Raw genomic sequence first — 25,441 nt, 5'->3', positions numbered from 1 at the left:
CAATCCTAATAAAGGTGATCACAATTTTATTATTAAATGAGACTTAAATTAACTTGGCTACAGATTTCAACTTTTGATTAACAAAATAATTGTCATAATAAATTCCTTAATAATTTTAATATTAGTGGAACTATAGAATTCTCTTATTCTTTAGTCTATAACTCAATCCTAACAGTAATGTTAAGAATAATCACGAAATATAGGTTTTTCTGGTGGCTCACAAACAGAATGATGATAATAGCCTCATTTGCAAGAATTAATTATTTTAGTGAAAATGTTTTCATAATTTATAGACTCTAGTGACCTCAGGGAAGATTCTGCTTCTAGTTCAAAGGTTATAAACTCAAATACCCATGTGGGCCAGGGAGGTCATTTAACTGTGTAAAATGGATCAAAGACTTACTAAGATGGGATGAGGATGGTGATAAAGTAGCAAGTGCAGCCCCCACAGAAAAGCATTCAATTAAAAAGATTGAAAAATGTTATGGATATACAAAACACGTTTCCTGGCCAACCCACCTTTGTGGACATCCAATTGAATTAATTAGCCATTTCAGTTGGGAAGAAAGTTAGTTTGTCTCTATCATGTTCAGGGTGCCTTATCTCACATTTAACATCCACATTTTTGGAGTCATGGGAAATCTCTGCATGACAAGTCATCACGTGGAGAGACATCACAAGAAGCAGGAACTATAAGCTATGATGATTTGCCTCAGGGATTTTTGACCCTAAGAATATTGAAATTAATAGGCAGATTTGAAAAGGGTTAAAAAAAGGTCTAACTAAATAGTTATTCTTTAAAAGTATTTTACTTTATTCTATTCCATAGATGAGCATGTATTATCTTTCCTTCAATTAAAGTGTGGCATCATTGACTTAATATATGTATGAATATATTTTTTCTTCTAGATTAGGAGGACAGTACATTTTACTGTAATAATTCAGATAGGAAATATTTTAAGCTTGCAGGCCATGTGATCTCTGTGACAATTCCTAAATTCTCATGTTGTAGTGCAAAGGCAGCCATAGATAATTCACAAACAATGCATAAAATTACTTTGGCTATGTGTTACAAGTTTTGATTAAAAAAATATTGACATAATGCATTATAGGTGAAATATAATTGGAGTGATACAGTTCTTTCATTCTGAACAATTATTTTGAGATTCATTCCATGTGGTAGCTGGCATAATTTTTTATAAATATATTTTTACTGATTTTTAGAGAGGGAAAGAAAGAGAAAGAAACATCAATGATGATAGATAATCATTAGTCGGCTGCTTCCTGCATGCCCCCCCATTGGGGTCAAGCCTGCAACCAGAGCATGTGCCCTGACTGGGAATCAAACCATGACCTCCTGGTTCATAGGTCAATTCTCAACCACTGAGCCACATCGGCTGGGCAACAAGATCCTTTGTAAGTAATTCTTTCATTTATAGTTACTTTTAATAAATAATTGAAATAAAAATATAATATTCCTAATGCAATAAAAACCAAGAGGAGTATATGTAAATATTGATTTCATAGTTGGTAAAATAAATACATAAAATATTGATGAACACAAGCAGAAGCTCATTTAGAAATTTTTATTAGCAGTAGGTGTTAAATTTACAGATGTTTTGGAATCAAATTGTCCATACACAGTGAGGCACTCATGGTGAATTCTGGCTGATGTTAAAATGAGAGAGACACACTAGCCAAGTGAGTAGTAAATAGAAAATTGTCTAATTCTCTTCTTCCTCTGAATCCCCCTCTTTGGGTTTGGAGAGGAGTTTCATTACTCGGTGTATAGGAGTCTTCACAGACTCATATTTCCATCCCTTCCTCATAAACATCTTCTCAATCACACCTGGCATCTTGTAGCCCTTGCTTACAATGAAATCTTTGAAGGCAATTGGTCCATAAAGGTCATCAATAATGTCTGGTTCAAAATGCCTTCGATAGGTCCAATATTCCTTGTCAGGGACGACTTCAGGGTCGGGCAAAGGCTGGTCACTGGCCAGCTTTTTCCAGGATTTGGGGTCCAGGTACCATGCTCCATACCTTATCTTCCGCTGTTTGGGTTTATAAGGGTCTTTTCGTTTGCGGAGTTTCCTTTCCCAGTTATCTTCCTGCAGGGAGAATTTTCTCTGCTTCATTGCATCTAGCTGTGTGCAGGGCCTTATATTCAAAGGAAGCTGGGTTATTTTCTTTATTTTGACTGTATTATGGGTGAATGGGCCCTCAAAGTCAATTTCAAACTTTTTCATGATGTCCTCTTCATCAATGCCTATGTCTCCAAATTTATCATTGATCCATCTGCAGAATTCCCGAACTATTCTTTTTGCTTTTTGGAGCCCAGGATCTTTGGGGATATCCGTTGTGCATGCTGCATTTGTCTCTTCCTCAGGAAACAAACTGAATAAATATGACTGGAGACTCTCCTTGGCTGTTTCCACGTGGGCTTGGTCTTCAGGTTCCAGGTTGTCCTCCTCGGGAGGTTCCAGGTTGAGCTTCCAGGGAGATTCCGGGTGGACTGCCTCGGGAGGCTCCAGGTTCACTGCCTGGGGAGGCTCCAGGTTCACTGCCTCGGGAGGTTCTAGGTTCACTGCCTGGGGAGGCTCCAGGTTGACCTCCTCAGGATGTTCTTCACACAGGTGTGTGGGGGTCTTCTTTCTTTCCTTGGTGCCCTCACAATACGCCCACGTGTCCTCCAGCTTCCTGTCAGGATCTAGCACTTCCAGGACCTTGAGGAGGAGGTCTGGAGGGAGATCTTCCTCCAGATTCAGGCAGTTCGCCAGGGAATGCTGGGTCAGGCTGGCTTCAATGTTCTCTACAAAGGCCTTCCGTGCTCGCTGGGCTTGGGAGAGCTTGGAACACAGGTTCGCTCCCTTGGGCGGCTGCTTGTGAATCTTTTTGGGCGGAGGGCGGGGAATTCTATGAGCAATCATGGGGAGAAAGCTCTCCCGAGGGCCACGAGTGATCACATCTTCAGGAGATGGACAGCCCTTTCTGAAGTCGTCCACCCCCTCCTTCACAAATACCCACCGCCTGCTGTCCATGGAGGCGGGGCACTTCCCAAGCTTGTTCTGCTTTGAGATATAGCGGGAAGGCAACCTGTCCCTGTCCTTGAACCAGGGCTTACATTTCATGCCCAGGGGTAAGGGATCCAGCCTCCGTGGTCCTAGCAGCCACTTCTTGTTGAACTCCGGCTTCTTGTCCAGCTTTGGCCCTGACTGCCATGGCTTGATCATCCCCGATTCTATGAGCGCCTTCTTCCTCAGGTCCGACTTTAACAGCCACCCCTTGTGGGGCTCAGGTAAGGGCCACTGCTGGCCCGCCATGGCGCCCTTGGACCAGGGCGCCCAGGGGCCTCAGGGGTTTGTTGTCCCAGCCGCCCCGTTGCTAGGAGACCATTGCCTGGTGCTGCAGCATTCTTATTCTTTCCTGAGGTGGGTCAGCATGTGCCCCTGCACAGCCTGCATTGTCCCGGGATGGCCCGCAAGGTTGTATTCTTGCTTGTGGTAGAGAACTATTCCCGTGTATGGGCACACCACAGTTCAGCTGCCATTCATCTTTTGATGGACTTTTGGATTGATTCCAGTTTGAGGCTGTTTGGAAATCAAGGGGTCACGAATATTTCACGTGTTCACATCTTCATACAAGTACTTTCATTTCTCCTGGATAAATTATAGGTGACAATTGATAGGCGGGAGATTCTGAGAGCCATGTTTTTTTCTATGTACTCACAGCCCTCAGGTTTTGATATTTGCCCAAATATGGGTGAGGTGAGTGAGACATTGGGTATACAACTTAACGTGGCACTCAAAATCCCCCTCCGAAATCAAGATCAATTATCTTTTAAGGTAACATTTTCAACATTAATCTGAAAAACAGTGCCATATTAAAGCCATATTAGAGGGCAAAGGATAGATCCGTGCCCTACTACTGATCCTGTCTTTATTTAAAACCCATGTGTTGTTCAACATCCATTTTCTTTTTACAAATAATATTTGCCCTTTTTGGATACCGTTGTGTTGCTTGGAAACAGTTTGATTCTTTGGGATCCTTTTTTTTTGGGGGGGGGATCCTTTTTAAGATTTGATTGAAATAAGCAGAGCAGTTCCCTGTGATAGTACATGCCTAATTAATGTTATACCATGTGGTATGGTTAACTGTTCCTCACTCCTGCAGCAAGACCCTTCCACGTAAATTATTCAGTGCCTGTGCATCTAGAACAGTGGTTCTCAACCTTGGCTGCACATTAGAATCACCTGGGAATCTTTTTAAAATCCTGATTATTGGGCCTCATCCTCCAGAAATTCTGTTTCTTTGTTATGGGGTGGGGCCACAACATTAGTAACAAAGAAACAGAATTTTCGGAGGATGAGACCCAGAAATCAGGATTTTAAAAAGATTCCCAGGTGATTCTAATGTGCAGCCAAGGTTGAGAACCACTGCTCTATGAGGTTTTCTAGTCTGGCTGACAGTAAAGATCACTATTGCAGGCCCTGTGTGAGTATCAGTTATCAAGAATCCTTTCCAGTGGTTTCTTTCCTGGCTTTGTAAAAAATATATATTTTATTGATTTTTTTACAGAGAGGAAGGGAGAGGGATAGAGAGTTAGAAACATTGATGAGAGAGAAACATCAATTAGCTGCCTCCTGCACGTCCCCTACTGGGGATGTGCCTGCAACCAAGGTACATGCCCTTGACTGGAATCGAACCTGGGACCCTTCAGTCTGCAGGCAGATGCTCTATCCACTGAGCCAAACCGGTTAGGGCTTTCCTGGCTTCTAATAATGTATTCACACATGAGCTGATCAGTAATCAGCTGAATGAATCATTCCTGTGGGGTGCAAGATTCTGGAGTTCTTTCTCTCATTTTGCTCTCTGGTTGTCTGCCTTGAGAACTCTACCCACCTTTTTCTCCACAGTGTCTTAGCTCCATCTCCTCTACATACTAGTAGTGAGACCACTGGTCTTTGCCTGGGTTCTGCCTCTCTGAGCTGTGGCCTAGAAACTCAAGGAATTTGAAGCAATCATAGGCCTCACCTCCTTTATTTCCTATCTGTGAGGGGTCAGTCTCTGCTTCCTGATGTCCAGTGTCTTTCATAATTTTATCTTATTTTCTTTCCCTTTTTTCAGGTGTTCCAGGGCATATATCTGATCCCTGTTACTCTACTTTGGCCAGAACAGAAATTATAATTTACTTTTTTTGTTTTGTCTCCATCAATTGGTGAGTCTGCCTTTTCAAAGTTCAGTGAACATGTCTAAGCCATCAAATACCTCATTAAATTCTCGCTGTTCTCCATGATTAGAAATTGTAGATCACACCTACATTATTAAAATGCCTCTCTTACAATCCTTACCAATCTATTTTTCTTTTTTCCCTAATACTCAGCATATTCATCTACTTTAAAATCCATAAAATAAATACTAAACTCCTTAGTATATAACATTAAGTGTTTTACAATTTTCAATTCATCGTGGCTTTTTTTTTTTTGTCAAAGCCAATAATACTCTAATACACAAATTACAGATTAGATGTAATTCTTCAACCATGGCAGCAACTTGAATCTTTTCTTAAGATACATTTTTTCATTCATTCAGTTATTCAGCACACATTTATTCAGTACCCATTTTGTATGAGGTAGTGTGCCGGATTCTCAAACAATTGCAATTAAAGATACAAACACTATGTCTTCCCTATAATAAAATTCCCATCAATCTTTGCCATATGAATTATTTCCAAGGTTTTCCTTAGTCTTCACCCTTGAAATACATTCTTTCTGAGTAAGTGTTAAGTGAAGCAGGTTAAGATTGCATATCAATGAAATAGAATTAAATATATTCATACAGTTAAGATGACTTAAGATTGTTGGTAGTAGTTAAAATATGAAGCAAAGGAATAAAAAATCAGTGACCATGATTCAATGGGAACTTGGTCTACGCTAGCAAACATTGTTTGTAAATTAGTATTCTTACTATTATTATTCCTGCAGTATGAAGCACAGGGGAGATATCTCCATTTAAGCTCAAGAGCAAAGTGACATTTTCATAGGAAAAAAGACAATTAGCCTAAAGGTAATTCCTGATATATTCAAATGCCTTTGAAAGTTCACTATTGTTCCCTTTTGTCATATGACATATACTTTTGCAAAAGAGGATAGATGTACAACAGAAATTACATATACCCACTATTAAAGTTATCAAGTGAAATGTAATGAATGAGCATCAAGTGCTCCAAGTTAAGTTTCCAGAGCTCTCTTCCCTCTTAAATACAAGAGATTACATTAATCTATTCAAATCAGTATCTTCCAAGGATCCATCCTACTCTGGCTATGGCAGGTATTCCAGGGCATAAATCTGATCCCTGGAGTACCAGCCATAACATTAGGAATTATGGCTATTGAAAATGGGCTTGCTGTAGTTTTTTAGCATCTCCCAAAACAAATATTCCTGAAGACTGATCATTGATGTAGAATGCTTATCTTTCTCAATTGTCCCATATTTTGCTTCTTAAAGCAATACAGAGCATGTGAAGATTGTGTCTTAAAAGTAGTTCTTACCATAACTTTGATCACTTATAATAAGCACATTTAAAACATTTCTGATACCTTGTAATGTAGCAAACTTTTTCAACATCAAATTATTCCACTACATTTCCCTTTATGTTTTCACTTCTAAAAAATCAAAATTACATTGTTTCTGGATCTATTTTGTTCATCAGTTTATTGTCTTCATAAGATTCCACATATGAATGAGCTCATGTGATACTTATCTTTCTCTGACTGGCTTATTTCACTTAGCATAGTGCTCTCCAGTTCCATCCATGCTGCTGCAAATGGTAAGAGCTCTTTTTTTTTTCTGCAGCATAGTATTCCATTGTGTAGATGTACTGCAGTTTTTTAATCAACTCACCTGCTTATGGGCACTTAGGATGTTTCTAAATCATAGTTATGGTGAATTGTGCCTCTATGAACATAGGGGTGCATATATCCTTTCTGATTGATGTTTCTAGTTTCTTGGGATATATCCCTAGAAGTGGTATCACTGGGTCAAATGGGGGTTCCATTTTTAGTTTTTTTTGAGGAAACTGCATACTGTTCTGCATAGTGGCTGCACCAGTCTGCATTCCCACCAGCAGTGCACGAGGGTTCTTATTTCTCTGCATCCTTGCCAGCACTTGTCATTTGTTGATTTGTTGATGATAGCCATTCTGACAGGTGTGAGATGGTACCGCATGTCATTTTGATTTGCATCTCAGATGATTAGTGACTTTGAGCATGTTTTCATATGTCTCTTGGCCATTTGTATGTCCTCTTTCGAAAAGAACCTATTTACTTCATTGTTTGATTGGGTTGTTTTTCTTACTTTTGTTAAGTTGTATGAGCTCCCTGTAAATGTTGGAGATTAAATCCTTATCTGTGATAACATTGGCAAATATGTTCTCCCATGCCATGGGCTTTCTTGTTGTTTTGTTGATGGTTTCTTTTGCTGTACAGAATGTGTTTTTTTTTATTTTGAATTAATCCCATTTGTTTATGTTCTCTTTAATTTCCATTGCCCTAAGAGCTGTAACAGTGAAGGTATTGCTTTGGCAAAGGTCTGATATATTGCTGCCTGTGGATTTCTCTAAGACTTTTATGGTTTCCCATCTTATGTTTAAGTCCTTTATCCATTTTGAGTTTATTTTTGCGTATGGTGTAAGTTTGTGGTCTAGTTTCATTTTTTTTTTGCATGTATCTGTCCAATTTTCCCAACACTATTTTTTGAATAGACTTTCTTGACTCCATTGAATGCTCTTGCCTCCTTTGTAAAATATTAATTGAGCTTAGTGTTTTGGGTTGATTTCTGGGTTCTTTATTCTATCCCATTGGTCTATATGTATGTTTTTGTGCAAGTACCAGGCAGTTTTGAGAACAGTGGCTTTGTAATACAGCTTGATATCTGGTATTGAGATCCCTCCCCTCCTACTTTGTTCTTCTTACTCAGAATTGATGCAGCTATTCGGGGTCTTTTTTTTATTCCAGATGAATTTTTGGAGGGTTTGTTCTAGGTCTGTGAAGTATGCTGCTGGTATTTTAATTGGGAGTGCATTGAATCTATAGATTGCTTTGTGTAGTATAGGCATTTTAATGATGTTGATTCTATCAATCCATGAACAGGGTATATTCTTCAATCTGTTTATGTCTTCCTCTGACTCCTTTTTCAATGCCCTGTAGTTTTCTGAGTACAGGTCTTTTACCTCCTTAGTTAAGTTTATTTCTCAGTATCTTAATTTTTTTTGGTGCAAGGGTAAATGGGATTGATTTTTAATCTCTCTTTTTATAAGTTCACTATTGGTGTAAAAATGCCATAGATTTCTTGACATTAATTTTGTATCCTGCTACCTTGATGAATTCATTTATAAAGTTTAATAATTTTTGATAGGGTCTTTAGGGTTTTCTATGTACAATATCATGTTATCTGTGAATAATGTCAGTTTTACGCCTTCTTTTCCAATTTGGTTAAATTTTTTTCTTCTTCTTGTCTAATTGCTATGGCTAGCAATTCCAAGAGGGTAAAAGTCGGCATCCCTGTCTTGTTCCTGTTTTTAGGTGAAATGGTGTTAGTTTTTGCCCATTGAGTATGATGTTGGCTGTAGGTTTGTCATATAAGGCTTTCATTATGTAGAGGTATGATCCCTCTATTCTCACTTTGCTGAGGGTTTTTTTCAAGACAGATTGTTGGATTTTGTCAAATGCTTTTTCTGCATCAATTAATATAAATATGTGATTTTTATCTCTCAATTTGTTTATATGATGTATCACATTTATTGATTTTCAGATACTGTACCACCCTTGCATCCCTGGGATAAATCCTACTTGGTCATGGTGTATGATCTTTCTAATGTAACACTGGGTTCAATTTGCTAGATTTTGGTTTTTTTTGACGATTTTATGCATCTATGTTCATAAGGGATATTGACCTATAATTCTCTTTCATTTTGTTGTCTTTATCTGGTTTTGGTATTAGGGTGGTGCTGGCTTCATTGAATGAGCTGGGAAATGTTCCTTATTCTTGAATTTTGTGGAATTGTTTGAGGACAGGCTTTCGTTCTTCATTTAATGTTTGGTAAAACTCCACTGTGAACAATGTCGCTTTTGTTTGTTGGATGATATTCCATGGCTGCTTCAATTTCCTCCATAGTTATCAGCCTACTGAGATTTTTAGATTCTTCCTGATTGAGTTTTGGAGGGTTTTATTTTTCTAGGAATATTTCCATTTCCTCTAGGTTGCCCAGTTTGTTGGACTAGTGTTGATCATAGTATTTTTTAACAATCCTTTTTTATTTCTGTGGGGTCTTTTGTTATTTCGCCTCTTTCATTTATGATTTTACTTATTTGGGCCCACTGTCTTTGCTTCTTGGTGAGCCTAGCTGGAGGTGCATCAATCTTGTTTATCCTTTCAAAGAACCAGCTCTTGGTTTCATTTATCTTTTGTTTTTTTGTTTTTTTGACTCTGTCATTTATTTCTGCCCTGATCTTTATTATCTTCTTCCTTCTGCCCACTCTGGGCTTTTCTTGTTGCTCTCTTTCTAATTCTTTAAGTTGTAGCATTAGATGATTTATTACCACTTTTTCTTGTTTTTTTTGAGGTAGGCTTTTAGAGCTATAAACTTCCCTCTCAGGACTGCTTTCACTGTGTCTCACAGAGTTAGGATTGTTGTGTTTTCATTGTCATTCATTTCCAGGAGGTTTTAATTTCTTCTTTGATCTCTTTGGTAAGCCAATCATTGTTTACTAGTATGTTATTCAGATTTCAAATTTTTGAATTTTTTATTGTTTTTATTGTAGTTTATTTTTAATATTTTGCCATTGTGTTCTGAGAAGATGCTTGATATGATTTCAGTCTTCTTGAATTTTGAGAGACTTTGCCTGTGACCCAATATGTGATCTATCTTTGAAAAAATCCCATGTGCACTTGAGAAGAACATATATTTCGGGGCTTAGGGGTGAAATGTTCTGAGGCTGTCTATTAAGTCCAACTGTTCTAGTGGGTCATTTAGAATTGCTGTTTGTTTTTTGTTTTTTCATGGTTTTTGGTTTAGAGGATTTATCCAATGATGTGAATGGGGTATTAAAGTCCCCTACTATGATTGCATTGTTGTCTATCTCTCCCTTGATATCGTCCAGGAGTTGTTTTTTTATGTATTTGGGTGCTCCTGCATTGGGTGCATATATGTTTACCAGGGTTATATACTCTTGTTTTATCAATCCCTTTGGTATTATTGAGTGGTCTTCCTTATCCCTTGCTATGGCCTTCACTTTAAAGTCTATTTTGCCAGATATAAGTATTGTTACCCCAGGTTCATTATTTTTTTCATTTTCATTTCCCTGAAACATATTTTTCCATCCTTTCACTTTCAGTCTGTGTGAGTCCCTCTTTTTGAGGTGGGTCACTTGTAGACAGCATATGTATGGATCATGTTTTTTTATCCACTCAGACACTTGATGTCTTTTGATTGGAACATTTAGTCTGTTTATGTTTAAAGTTATTATTGATAGGTACTTATTTGTAGCCATTTTTATTTTTTGTCCCCATGTCTCTTATTCCCTTTTTATTTCTTCTTACACCAGTCCCTTTAGAATTTCTTGGATTGCTGGCTTGGTGGTGATGAAATCCCTTAGCCTTTGTTTATCTGTGAAGCTTCTTATTTCCCCTTCAATTTTGAATGATAGCCTTGCTGGATAGAGTATTCTTGGATTCAGTCCTTTGCTTTGCATCACTTTGTAAATTTCCATCCATTCTTTTCTGGCCTGATGTGTTTCTTTTGAGAAATAATTTGATAATCCAAGGGGAGATTTTTTGTACATAATTTCCATTCTCTCTCATGCATCCTTTAAGATTCTCTCTTTGTCCTGAACATTTTCCATCATAATTAAGATGTGTCTTGTTATGTGTCTTTTCGGGTTTATCTTGTTTGGGACTCTCTGTGCTGTGTGACTTTTTTCTTCCCCACATCAGGGAAGTTTTCTGACATTATTTCTTCAAATAATTTTTCTAACCCTTGTTCCTCTTCTTGTCATTCTGCACCCCTGTTATTCATATGTTTCTTTGTTTCATATTGTCCCAAAGTTCCCTTAGGTTCTCTTTGTGTCTTTTAATTTTTTTTCCTCCAGTTACAGTTCAGTTTGGGTGTATTTGTTTCCCTGTCTTCTATTTCGCTAATTTGGTCCTTCGCTTCTCCTAGTCTACTGTTGAAACTTTTCATGGTGTTATTTATTGCAGCTATATCACTCTTTACTTCTTCTTGATTCTCACATAAGTTTTTTACTTTTTCATTCATCTGGTTTATAAATTCTATGATCCTTAATCTGAATTCTTTTTCTGACATATTGCATGGCTTTGTTTCACTTAGCTGCTTTTCTGGTGATTTCTCCTTTTTCTTTTTTTCCTTTGGGGGTTTCTTTGTCTCCCCACTTTTGCTCTCATTGAAGGATCTAGGTGTCAAGTCATGTGGGTGCTGCTCCTTGGACAGCAGCTGCACCTCGGGTGGTCATGGCAGTGGCTGCTCCTCACTTGGTGATGGCTCCTCTGGTGGGTGCTGCTTGTGGCAGTGGTGTCTTCTCTGGATGGCAGGTGCACGATGCTCATGCATCTGCTGCTCCTCAGATGGGGCCAGGCTGTGTGTGGCTGCTGCTCTTTGGAAGGGGGCAGGCTGCTGCTCCTCCTCAGATGGGGCAGGCTGCTCATGTTGCTATTCTTCAGATGTGAGTGGGACACTCTCCTTGCTGCTGCTCCTTGGACGGGGATGGGGCACTCATGGGGCTGTTGCTCCTCAGACTGGGGCAGGCTGTGTGAGGCTGCTGCTCCTTATACTGGAGTGGATGGCTTGCATGGGTGCTGCTCATGTGGCTGTGGGGCCCTGGGTTAAAGCCTTGGGCTGGCCATACGGAAACATGCTTCAGAACTCACAGGATCCTGCACTGGGGGGTGGCTGGAGTCTCAGTGAATGTGGGACCACAGCCAAGGCAGCAGGTCCCTGGCAGGGGTGACTGTAGAGTCCTGGGTGCTGTCTGAGGGCACCCTGGGTGGAGGTGAGGCTGGGCTCCCAGTCACAGCAGCTCTCCCCTTTAAAAAGGCTCAGCCTCTATGGATGTGCCGGCTGCTCTGGGACTGTTTACAATGGTAGCAGAGGCTGCCTGGTTAGGCAAGTACAGTCATCCTGCCCCTGAAGGTCCTGTGAGATCTGTGTCTCACTCACACACACATACACACCCACATGTCCACACACTCCTCTTTCACTCCCTCACTCACTTACACTCTCTCCCTCATTGCCACCTTTTTTCCTGCCTCTGTAGTTGGGTCTGGAGTGTTATTGACCCATTCGTGAATGGAGTCTCCTTTCTGGGTGTCTGGTTATGTGGGTCGCTCTCTACCACATTGGCCAAACAGGACAAAATGTAACTGGACAAGACACAACACAAAGGGAACAAAACATGAATGCATTTATGATGCCAATAACCCCAATATAAGTGACCATCAAAGAAAAGAGAATTAGGAGAGAGAAAAGAGAGCACAAATGATATTAAAGAGAGAAAAAATGCTATGAGGGAAAAGGAAAAGTATAAAACTAGAAAAAAATGAAAAAAAATGTGGAGAAAACACCAGAGAAAAAACAGGTAAACCAAAACATACAAACACCAAATATCCAGTAAAGAATGTGGGTGTGGACTCTGTAGAGGCTGAGCTTATATACAGAAAGTAAGGTTAAGGAATTGGATGACTATAGGGAGAGTCTAAGTTCAGTATAGAGGAAGTAGAAAGAGGATGAGTGGATAAGAAGAATGAGAAAGAGAAGAAAACAACAACAACAACAATAATAATAATAAATTAATTAATTTTAAAAATAGGATAAAAATACAAAAATTAGAATGATGAAAAAATAATGCAAAAATAAATAAAAAATAAAGAAACAAATGAAAAAAGGAAAATAATGAAAAAAGAGATAACAAAATAATAATAAAATGAAATAAAATAAAAATGAAAAAGTGAAGTGTCATTCTTTTCCACTGAGTTTTAATTCTTCATGAGGGATGGTTTAAGATCCACTGTCTGCTGCTTTTCAGTTTCCTGTTGCTGAGACTGAAAGGCCTCTCTTTAACCCAATCCCTTATGACTCTAATGACTATTCAGATTTATTTCTTTGAATCCTTTGTACCACTCAGGGGGTTGTCTGGGTGTGGCTGTTTTGGTTCCCTGGAGACTGCAAGGAGGGGCTATCTCTTCAGGAGAAAATGGCTACCTAGGTCCAGCACATCATGTATGATGCAGTGCCAGAATCACAGCCACCTTTTCCTAACCTTCTCCTCTCCCCAGACTCCACAAGTCTACACCTCCGCCAACACCTCAGCCACAGGTGAGTGTTTGTATTTGAAAGGTCCTATGAACTTGGTTTAGCAAATAAAAGCAAGACCGAAAATATGGGAAAGAGCTGTGCCACTGTGAGTTTCTCCCCTCCCGGCACCACATGACTTGGGCAGTTGTTCAAGTTGCCCCCTCTGGGCTCAGCCTCTTATGGCTGTGGTCTTAGATCTAGAATCCCCTGCTGCCAGCAGCCCTATGGACTTCCTTTCCACAGTCAGATGTTATGCCTGTCCCAAGGGACATGGCAGATATCCCCCTGGAATATTTCAAGAGTTAGTTTTCTTCTGACCCTCCGGGATTGGAGGTTTCGCAATTCTCTCCAGCCCAGATCTCTGATTTTACTGTTCTCCAGGCATGATCTGCCCTTCCTGGCTGTGATTTGTCTCACCAGCTGTGTCTACTTTGCTAAATTGGGGTGGGTGTTATTCGTTTTAGTTGCTCCTTCTATCTGCTCTCAGAAAAGGCTCGGGACACATCTGCCTATTTGGCTGCCATTTTGTCTTTGAGTCATTGAAGTTTTAAACTGGGAATAACTTGATTAGAGCTATGATTTAGAAAGGCTAGTGAAACAGAAAGTTTTAAGAGTGAAATGAAAAGGAGTATTTTTGGAAATAAAGGGATAAATGGTTTTTACCTTAAGTAATTTTATGCCCATTTTTTTAAGTGCATACACATTAAGAATTGTAAAGTCTTAAAGACTTGACCAATTTATTATTATGCCATGTTCCTCTTTATCCCTCATAATTTTCTTTGCTATGAAGTTGACTCTATCCTAATTTAACATAGCTACTCCAGCTTTTTAAAAATTAGTGTTATCATGGCATATAGTTCTACATACCTTTACTTTTCATCAATATATGAATTTATATTTAAAGTGAGTTTCTTGTAGATGACATAGTTTATCTTGTTTTTTCCTCTGTTGATCTCTCCATTTAATTGTATTTTTATCATAGATATTTAATGTTATTGATATAATTGAATTAATATCTACCATATTTGTGGCTGTTTTCTATTTGTTTATCTTGTTATTATATTGTCTTTTGATATTTTTCTGTCTTATGTGGTTTCACTCAGCATTTTAAACAAGTCCATTTTCTCTCCTTTATTAGCATATTAATTATACTTCTTTTATTACATTTTTAGTAATTTCCTTAGAGTTTGCAACATACATTTACAAATGATCCAACACCATTTCAAATAACACCATACTACTCCCCAAATAGTGCAAATACCTTAATAATAAAGTATTCCTAAGTCCTCCCTTTCATCTCTTGCTATTGCTGTTATTCATTTCACTGATACATAAACACTAATAATTGAATAAATTATTGAATAAATGATGCTATTATCATTTTGAACAAATTGTTACCTTTTAGATCTATTACTAGTAAGAAATTAAAAGTTTCATTTTACTCTCTCTTATTCTTTCTCCAATATTCTTTCTTTCTTTATGTAAGTTTCTGATCTATACTATTTTCTCTACTCTCTGAAGATATATTTTTAACATTTTTTGCAAGGCAAGTCTACTAGCTACACATTTCTTTAATTTTTGTTTGTCTGAGAAAAATCTTTATTTCCCCTTCACCTTTGAAGGATAATTTTACAGGATACAAAATTATTAGCTGGTGTATTTATTTCTCAAAACTTTAAATATTTCACTCTATTCTTTTCTTGCTTGCTGGGTTTCTGAGAAGAAGTCAGATGTAATACTTTTCTTTGCTCCTCTATAGGTAAGATCTATTGTTTTTCCCTCTGGCATATTTCAAGAGTTACTTTCCCTTTCTCCTGTTAGGAGCACAAGGAGATTTCTCTCTGATCTTTACTATGAGAACATAGGAAGGCTCTAGAGGTAAAATTCACAAAAGTATGGGCACATCCCCTAAAACTGGGCCCTCCTGCAGTTTTTAACTCTAGGACTTCTCTACACTGAGCCTCAAGCAATTCATCATTATAGTTTAGGTTTGCCTACATTGGTACTGGTTCCCATGGAAATTTCTGCTCATGGGTTTCATTTCCCACAAGTTGTGGTTCTTTGTATCTGCCTATCTTTATAATTTTGTGAGTGGCAGTTTGCCCTGTGACATCAATTCTCTGATGAATCTAAAAAGAGGTGTTTATTTTCGGTTTACTCAGTTTTTTAATTGTTGTTGAAACAAAATGGCTATTTCCAAGCTCCTTACATGCTGGATTAGAAATAGGAATACAGGAAGAAATAACCTCTGTTTCTAACATTGTCAATGTCACATACCAATACTTAGGTAGAAGGTTTATATTGTTATCATTTTCCTCATATTTTTTAGAATCTGGACATTGAGAAATAGGAGCTTATAGAAATCATATGAAGTTGGAATGTTGTCAAAACAGGGGTCTTACCATAGGTCATTACAGTAAGACTGACTAGGCATTGCAACCTAATAAGAAATAATGGTAGGAATTTTGTGGCATAAATCCAATAAAATTTGAAAAGTACATATTTGAAAAATCATTTAATCTCTATAAGATCCAACTTTATTATGCAGCTACAAAATAAAAGATATCTTACCCTTTGAGACAGCATGGAGGGACCTGGAGAGTATTATGCTAAGCAAAATAAGCCAGTCAGAGTAACACAGGTATCACAAGATCTCACTCATAGGTGAAATCTAATGAACAAAATAGATCTAGAGACCTAGAAGCATGGAACTGTCAAATATCAGAGGAAAGGCAGGAGTGTGTAGGTGGGTGGTTAGAGATTAAACAAAAAATGTATATGCATATATGCATAACCCAGGGACACAGACAATAGTGTGGTAAAGGCCTTGGGTGAAGGCTAGAAGGGGCTCAAAAGTGAAAAAGGGGGCATTTGTAACAGTATCAACAATAAAGATAAATTTAAAGAAAAAGAGAGAAAGATAATAAATAAACAAATCCTATATAATAAAAGCCTAATATGCTAATTGCCTGGTCATCTGGTTGTCTGTTCAACCAATCACAGCATAATATGCTAATGATATGCTAAAGCTGCTCAACCACCCGCTATGTTGTGCACTGACCACAAGGAGGCAGACAGTCAACTGGTTGACCAGTCGCTATGACATAAACTGACCACTAGGGGGCAGATGCTCCAACTGGTAGGTTACCTTGCTGCTGGGGTCCAGCTGATTGGGACTGAGCGAGATGGGCCAGACACGTCCTGGAGCCCTCCCGTGGTCCCTCCCTGGCTGGCCAATCTCCTGCATCCCTCTCCAGCTCCAGTTGTGCACCAGTGGGCTCTGTAGGCCTGGCCTGCACCCTCTCGCAATCCGTGTCCCCTCGGGGGATGTCAGAGAGCCCATTTCTGCCCAATCCCACAGGCCAGGCCGAGGGACCCCACTAATGCACGAATTCGTGCACTGGGCCTCTAGTAAATAAATGAAATGAGAAAGGTGATGACAACATTTACTTTTTATACTAAGTATATTGTGAGCCACTAATTGGAAAAGATTTTGAGATATGAAAAACATTTAAAATTTTTATTTAAAATAACCAATATTGAAAAAATATTATAAATTTTGAGTTTGCCCATCTCAAGAAAAATTGATTTTAGAGTTAAATATATTAAGACAAAGGAGAACAGTATCACAAAATCAATTTAATATTTATAGTTTATGTCTAAAACAAAAAGATGATTATTATGCATTAGGTAATTTGAAAAGGTTGTTATTTTAAAAACTGAATAAAAATAACTTTAAATATTTTATGTGAGGAAAAATTAGTTTCAATACTTTCATTCTCTAAACTCAATTTTTAAATATTAAAATTAAATATCAATTATCAGTTTTATTTTCTTAAATAAGGTTTTATAAAATATATTGCTCATATAAATGAAAATATTACAAGATCCATCAAATTAAGAAACAATAATTTCATAAAAATATGGCCTTTACCAATATCTAAAAATGTTCACTTTTCACTCTAGGATATATTGACAAAAAATAAAGCTCATCTCTTCCATATAAAAGTAAGATTTTTTTATCAAAATGGCAGAGCCCTTCCAATTGTCTAATGATTTCTTTGCCAGTTTTGGTATTATACATAACATATTTACCTAACTGAATGGTTATGCATAATCCTACATATGGATGACAACTTTATTATTAATTTTAATATTTATCTTTACATGGTGTTATATTTTCAAAACATATATTTCTTAGTATTTATTTCAATGTGGTACTATAGAAAGGGAATAAAATGATAAATCTCCTTACGAATAGAGTCCAATGTGACCCAAGTGTCCACTGCCAAGGTACCCTGTGTGCTCCAGTCTGCTTAAGTCAACGTGAACTTTAAGATTTAAACAAAAACAGCCATATTTCACACAGTATAAAATCCCATGTTTATGGTCATCTTGGATGATCATCCTTGATGATCCTTTGGTATCTTATATTTATCTTCTCCATCTCTGGCTTCATTTTTTTTTTTTTTCCGACTCTTTGATTCTGAATCTTTCCTTTGTATCTCAACTTTTGTGTAAGCCATTGTGTCACATACTGATGTTCAAACTATCTTTTTCCTGGACAATTTTGGCAGCTAAAAGTTGATACTTCATTGCACAAATTAACTCAATTCTTTTTATGGACTCCCAGAGAGTGCCCTGAAGATATCTGCTATTGTGTTCACAGCAGTCTTTTGAGATATTTTTTTAACAAAGGGGCACACATTGGAAAGTGGACTCTGTTGAAATCTTAGGAAGTCAACAAATCTGTGTCAACTGTGATTTTAAATAACATTTTCTCAGCTACATATATAATTCCTTGATTTGTGTGATAATTTTGAGGGAGATGGTATCACAGAATGGAAGACATCTTTAATTGGGCAACAGAGCAAAAGCCTGATTCCAGAATTATTATTTTTACATTGATTATAAGACATACTTAGATTAAATGTTTTTATACATATCATTTTAGAATATGATTTTTGTACAAATTACTTACACATGAGTTTTACATTTTAATATAACATTTCATAAGATAAATACCATCTCCATTTTATACACAAGGTTACTAAAACTCTAGGTATAAGCGAATTTCCCATGTTCTCTCAAACCCTAGTTGAGATAGAATTTAGCTTGCATAGTCTCACTTTTATTCCAGAAATCTTTCTACTACATGTGGAGTAATTTAGAAAATATCAGAGAGATAAAAGCTAAAGGAAAGCATTTATATTATCTATAAACAAAGTGATAGAACATTTATAGAGTAATTAAAAATGCAATGACAAGAAGGTGGAGTACAGAAAGTTGACGATGTTATTTCTGATAATTATAAAAGAAATAGTTTACTGAGAGTAGGAAGCAGAAAATATTTGACTATGAAAGTAAAAGCTAAGGTGAACATTATGGGAGGGCCATTCTATCTAAAAGATATATCACATTCTGCATTCTGTAAGATTCTTCATTATAACTTTATAATTATATACTAGAGTCTAGGTGCATGAAAATTCATGACTGGAGGGGAGGTCCCTCAGCTCAGCCTGCCCTCTCTCACAGTCTGGGAGCCCTCAGGGGATGTCCTACTGACAGCTTAGGCCTGCTCTGCAGGAGGCAACTGGCCAATCAGGGGAAGGCGCTGGCCCCATCACCCTCTGCTCTTGCCACTGCTCACCTCCACAGTTGCACTTGGCCCTCCCAGCCGCCAAGGTGTTTTCATCAACACGGACTCCAGTCCCTTCACCATGAAAAAAATGACAACTTTCTTTAGGCATTTTTAAGATGTCTCTTTTATAGAATATATTTCTTTCTTTCTTTCTTTCTTTTTTTTAATCTTCATCTGAGGATATTTTTCCATTGATTTTTAGAGAGCATGAAAGAGAGAGGGAAAGACAGAGAGAAACATCAATGTGAGAGGGACACTTCGATTGGTTGCCTTCTGCATGAGCCCTGACCTGGGCCCTGGCCAGGGTGGAGCCTGCAACCGAGGTATGTGCCCTTGACCAGAATCGAACTGAGACCCTGCGGTAGGCAGGCCAAGGCTCTATTCACTGAGCCAAACCAGCTAGGGCAGGATATGACATTTCTTAGCCCCTCTAGAAGCAGACCTCCACTTTTCCCTCCAGGAGTGAGGTGGAAAAACCGTAGATCGACTTCTTGGATTCTTATTACCCAAGTGAGTGGTGTACTGCAAGCTTAGCCAATGAGCAGTCAGAAAAGGTGTTTCCTGTGCAGCTCACATGCAGAGGCTGGACTTCCAGCACAAGGAGACTGTGGAGGCCCTGTCTCCTCTTTCCAGCCCTCCACAGCCATGGCAGCTTTGTTGGAAAGGACATCTGGAAGGTCGCCTGAAAGACATCTGGTCTAATTAGCATATTACCATTTTATTAGTATAGATGACTATATCAGCATTTTATAGATTTTCACATTTATGCTCCTATGTTATCCAATAATAACTGGAGTGGCGTTACTTTATGAAATTGCTTATATTTTATTTTCCTTATCTCATATAGCATCACTCAAGGATTTAGTAAGAAGGAACACATTGCTTGAGTGTATTTTTAGGCCTCTCAGAGAAAAATGCTTTAGTATAAAAAGCCACATGATATATTGAATGAGTTTTCTTATGGTGCTGATGTTGAGGAAGACTTTGCCTTTATCGAAAACTTTCTTTGTTGTGATTATAGTTTGAAAATATTATGATATTTGAGAAGGAAAGCAGTTTCTTAAAAATCGCCCCCTTGTGATGATATCAAAGGTTCTACAAGTTCTGTAGTTCAGTGTTTTTAAGTCATAAAATTTGGAAATATAATTTCCAGTTGAGGTTAAAAATCCTTAAGAACAGAGAGAGTAGGATCTTCAAAGTTTATGGAATGTATCAGAGCCCAAACCAAATAATAAAAACTGTTTGATCATGACTAGGGTACCTAGAAAAGGCCTTCTGTGTACCTTTTGCATTGGGAGTTAAATATAAGAATAATTAGAGAGCTCATCCATAGCTAAGAGAATTATGAGAATCTTCCACCTGACCCAAGTCTCAGGCAGGGTCTCTGAGAGCACTGAAATCAATTCTGATTACTCTGGATCTGCTGGCTTCCATCCTGAACCCTCTATTGTATCATTACCAGCCTTAATAACAGTTTCTTATCAAGTTAACTCAGGACACCAAGAAAATTTATAAAACATTTATGTGGCTTTTCAAAATCTAGTCAGTTATACCAGTACAGAGAATAGTTTAAAATTAACTTGTATACTATTGTCCAGATCAATTTATTTTAATTATAGAAATTAGTATTATTCTCTTGAACTCAGCCACTTTGACAATACAATACCAAAAATGAATAAGGGAGAGATCAATCATAATGAGTGACAGAATACAGAGAGAGCTTATCTATATATATAAAATCCTAAGTGACCATTTGACTGTTCGACTATTGGCTATGACGTGCACTGACTACCAGTGGGCAGATGCACAGGCATGGAAACATGGAACAGACTGATGAATCTCAGAGGCCTGCTGCATGGATTCCTGCACTGGTGGGGGTCCCTCAGCCTGGCCTGTGGGGATTGCGCCAAAACCAGCAATCCAACATTCCCCAAGGGGGCTCAGATTTCGAGAGGGTGCAGGCCAGGCCAAAGGACTCCACTGGTGCATGAATTCATGCACTGGGACTCTAGTATTTAATAACTTCAAAGAGACTGTCTGTAGAAAACCATTATTGCCATCTGTTATTAATGGTTACAAAACATTACATTTTGTGTTGTAATATAGTCCCTATCTCACTAGTGAAAAGGTTATAGTTTAGTAGATTTTACATTTTTAATCATAATAACCATAAACATCTAAATAAAAGACACATCTGAATACTTATAGTAATTTCACAAATTACTATAAAATGTTTTTATTACAAACAAAATTTTGTCATTGTACACAAGTCAATTTTTCACCACATGGATATTGTACAAAACCAGGGGAAGTAAGATCATAAATATTCAAATTTCCCAATGCCAACTAAGAAACTAAAGACTGATTATTTCACTGAGTGTTCAGCTTTAAGTGAATAATAAATACTTTCAAGCATTTTATGAAATTTAAGTGTTCCATGATATTTTAAAATGTACTTAATACTTGATGGTACATCTTTTTATACAAGTTATGAGGCCTTTTCACCTGACATGGATGTGTTATTAGACCATGTACTTGTTTATAATTGTCATATCCACCTCAGACTTCCTTTAGAAAGACATGGGGTTATTACATGCAGCATGATGAAGCTGTGTGTTTTCTCATATCCTCTCCTTTCTCATTATTCTCACTAAACTAAAAGTTCTGAAGGAAGTAAAGCTATTTGCCTCAGTCACAGCTCCTGTTTCTGAAGGATACCAGGGGAAACTGGGATATAAGTTAACCTCCAGCCCCCTGGTCAGTATAAATATTTCAGATGCAAAAGAAGCAGCTACCAGCTGCTTGTAGATGTCTCATGCAGATTCTGGCCAAGATATGTTGTTCCTTCCAGCCACAACCCTTTATTATTTATTGACCATTTTGTCTTACTTCAGTGGTATGTGGGAAAGGATTGACAAGGAAACCAACTAGAATAGGAATTAACCCTGGTCCCACATTTTCAGATTCTGCTTACTAAAATAAATGCATGTAGTGGACTATGCCTGCACTCCTAGGAAGGCACATTAGTGACTATACACTGTTATATCAACATGCCTATTGAGTGTCATGTTCCCTCTCTCAAGTGTTTTTTTTTTCTTTTCCAAATATTTTCTTTTCAACCATAGAAAAAATTTCCCCTAAGAAAAACAGTGGTAAATACAAAGTTTTCCATTTTGTAACATTGCAAGGGATATTGCTCTCTGGCACCCCTTCTTCATGGGTACTTTTTTAAAAATATATTTTATTGATTTTTCACAGAGCAGAAGGAGAGGGATAGAGAGGTAGAAACATCAATGAGAGAGGAACATCGATCAGCTGCCTCCGGCACACCTCCTACTGGGGATGTGCCTGCAACCAAGGTACATGCCCTTGGCCAGAATTGAACCTGGGACCTTTCAGTCCACAGGCCGACGCTCTATCCACTGAGCCAAACCGGTTAGGGCAATGGGTACTTCTTGTAATTACTCTATTGGTTTCCTCATTATTCATATCTGGTTCCATTCTTGGATAAAAATAATCCACTGTAACCACCATAGCTATAGTATGCTTAGATTTTGAGAGATTGTGAGAGATTTTCTAACTATCAGATCAATATCACAGTTAAGGGAATTTTTAATATCAATCTCTTTAAGGCTAAAAGGATATCAAAGACAGAAGAGAGACCCAGAAGAACCACATATAAAGAGCAGGTGAACCTTCCTTATTTTTAAGACATCTGACACAGAGGTGTAGTTAGGAATTCAAGGATATTGAGTTTGAAAACCATTACGCTGACAGCCTGAAAATTAATGATAGCTTCTTTATCAATTTCTGGTAAGATGAGTCTTCACTGCCTTGTCTTACTTGGGGCAATGATTATTTCTACCTTTGGATATAGGGACTCTTCCTTCTTGGCAGAGAAAAAAGGTAAGAACTGTAGCTCAAACTAGCCAACATAGAAAAGACAACACAAAAAGGAAAACAAGGTTATGTGTACCTTTTATTTTTTAAAATATATGTGTTTCCCAATGGGCAATAATCTCCTTGAAAACACGGACAGCATTGGTCTTCTTCACCATCGTTTCCTCAGAATCTGTTCAAGTGCATGGTGTGCAGTGATTTCTTTCTTTTTTCAACAAATTTTTTAAAAAAATATATTTTATTGATTTTTCACAGAGAGGAAGGGAGGGGGATAGAGAGTTAGAAACATCAATGAGAAAGAAACATCAATCAGCTGCCTCCTACACGCCCCCTATTGGGGATGTGCCTGCAACCAAGGTACATCCCCTTGACTGGAGTCAAATCCGGGACACTTCAGTCTGCAGGCCAATGCATTATCCACCGAGCCAAACTGGTCAGGGCTAATTTCTTAATAAATATATGCTGAATGATAGAATGAATGTTGCCTGAGCAAAAATTTTGAAGACAGAGCAAATGTGATTAGTTTAATACTCTTGGAGAAAATATTAGTTTATATAAAATCCAAATTCTATAAATGTTTTTCCAGGAATATTTAAAAAACACAGATTAAAAACACTCAAGGGTGATAGAGAATGGAATTTTATGGGTTGGGTCCTTAGGAGGTAAATTCTTAAATTGATATCTGAGCACAATAAGTTTGCTGGTGAGTAACCTCTTGGAGAACAAAAGAACACAGGGAAGAGGTATGATACAGTCTCAAGAAAGGCTTTGGGTGATCCATGGGGAGCACTGATGCTGCAGAGCTCTCAAGTCCTTGAAAATTAGCTACTGTCAGGGAGAGGGAACCTGGACTTTAGAGCCTCACCCTTGAATTGACCATTAACTGGATATGGTTTGCCCTTGGAAGGGTGTAGTATAACCTACAGCAAAACAGCATACTGTAGCAGAGATCATTTTGTTTATCTTCTATCACTGAAAATTTGTAGCCTTGATTAGAGCTCAGGGCCAACCAGGGCAAGCAGGAAGCTTGGCTTCCTCCATGGCCGGGGGAAACCCAAGCTTCCTGCTCGCTCCAGCTTCATGACCGTGGCCATCTTTGTGATGGAGTGAGGGAGTGATGGTGTGATGGTTAATTTGCATACTACTATTTTATTAGATAGGATATTGCATAGCCAAATATTATTTATGGTAAACTGGAGAAAAATTACTAATGCATGAGTGTGATAATCTACCCTTCTGGCTAGATTTCTAAAGGGGAAGTGTCTTTCTTTATTTATATATGTCCACAGTCTACTATTTTCTGTAAAAAATATGACTAATATATGAAGAGGAAACAATGATAAATTTTCTAAATAAAGAACTGGCTTCTGAGTATACTCAGAGGGAAGGTGGGTTGTGGTTATCCAAAGTCAACATGAATAATTCTCATGGTGATTTAACTTTTTAGTAACTTGACTGCAGTGCCATATATAAAAACCTACACTGATGATAAAATTGTCTCAAACTCTATAAACCAACATGTGAGCAAATACACACATGCAAACATGCATACATGTGAGTACAAGTAAAATTGAGGAAACTTAAATATGATGGATAGACTATATCAATGCCAACATCCTGGTTGTGATATTGTACTATCCTATCTAATAAAAAAGTAATATGCAAATTAACCCTCACTCCGTCACAAAGATGGCGGCAGCCATGGAGCTAGAGTGAGCAGGAGGCTCCGGTTGCCCCCGGCGATGGAGGAAGCCAAGCTTCCCACCTGCCCTGCCGGCCCTGAGCTCCACTCAAGGCAACAAAGTTTCAATTATAGAAGATAAATAAACCCCAGATACCTGCTTCCAGCCAGCGTGGCCTCTGCTCAAGGAGGGGCTGGGTTGGAAGGAAGCTTCTAGCCCAGCCATGGGTAATCTACCGCCTGCGGGCCAGATCCGGCCCGTTTGAAATGAATAAAACTATTGAAATAAAAGACCATGCCCTTTTATGTAATGATGTTTACTTTGAATTTATATTAGTTCACACAAACACTCCATCCATGCTTTTGTTCCAGCCCTCCGGTCCAGTTTAAGAACCCATTGTGGCCCTCGAGTCAAAAAGTTTGCCCACCCCTGTTCTAGCCAGACCAAGGTTACAAAGTTTCAATTATAGAAGTTAAATAAATCCAAGATACCTGCTTCCATCCTGCAGGTGTGGCCAGCCTGATAACAGCCATCAGCCCCTCACCCAGGCTGATAGGCACCCCAGTAGGGACCCCCACCCTGAAGAAGCTGTGGACAATCTGAAAACAGCCCTCATCCCCTCACCCAGGCTGGCCAGGAACCCCAGTGGGGACCCACACCCTGCAGGGGGTGTGGCCAGCCTGAAAATGGCCCTCAGCCCCTCACCCAGACTGGCCAGGTACCCCACCAGGATCCCCACCCTGATCCAGGACACCCTTCCGGGCAAACCAGCTGACCCCCACCCCTGCACCAGGCCTCTATCCTATATAATAAAAGGGTAATATGCAAATTGACCCCAACAGCAGAACAACT

General features: G+C 38.3%; 1 protein-coding gene across 1 annotated transcript; it reads right to left on the bottom strand.

The window, feature by feature from the left end:
- Nucleotides 1–1,724: 1,724 nt before the first annotated feature.
- Nucleotides 1,725–3,323, bottom strand: LOC118653580 (protein FAM47E-like). Its single transcript, XM_036304220.1, has one exon. The coding sequence runs from the start codon at nt 3,321–3,323 to the stop codon at nt 1,725–1,727; it is 1,599 nt and encodes a 532-aa protein (XP_036160113.1).
- Nucleotides 3,324–25,441: the final 22,118 nt, after the last annotated feature.

This window comes from Myotis myotis, unplaced genomic scaffold (genome assembly GCF_014108235.1).
Source record: "Myotis myotis isolate mMyoMyo1 unplaced genomic scaffold, mMyoMyo1.p scaffold_m19_p_4, whole genome shotgun sequence".
Taxonomy (NCBI): domain Eukaryota; kingdom Metazoa; phylum Chordata; class Mammalia; order Chiroptera; family Vespertilionidae; genus Myotis; species Myotis myotis.
This window is presented reverse-complemented; position numbering and strand designations above follow the sequence as displayed.

Coding starts and splice junctions, on each gene's coding strand:
- LOC118653580 (XM_036304220.1), bottom strand. CDS start 3,323: ATGGCGGGCCAGCAGTGGCCCTTACCTGAGCCCCACAAGGGGTGGCTG.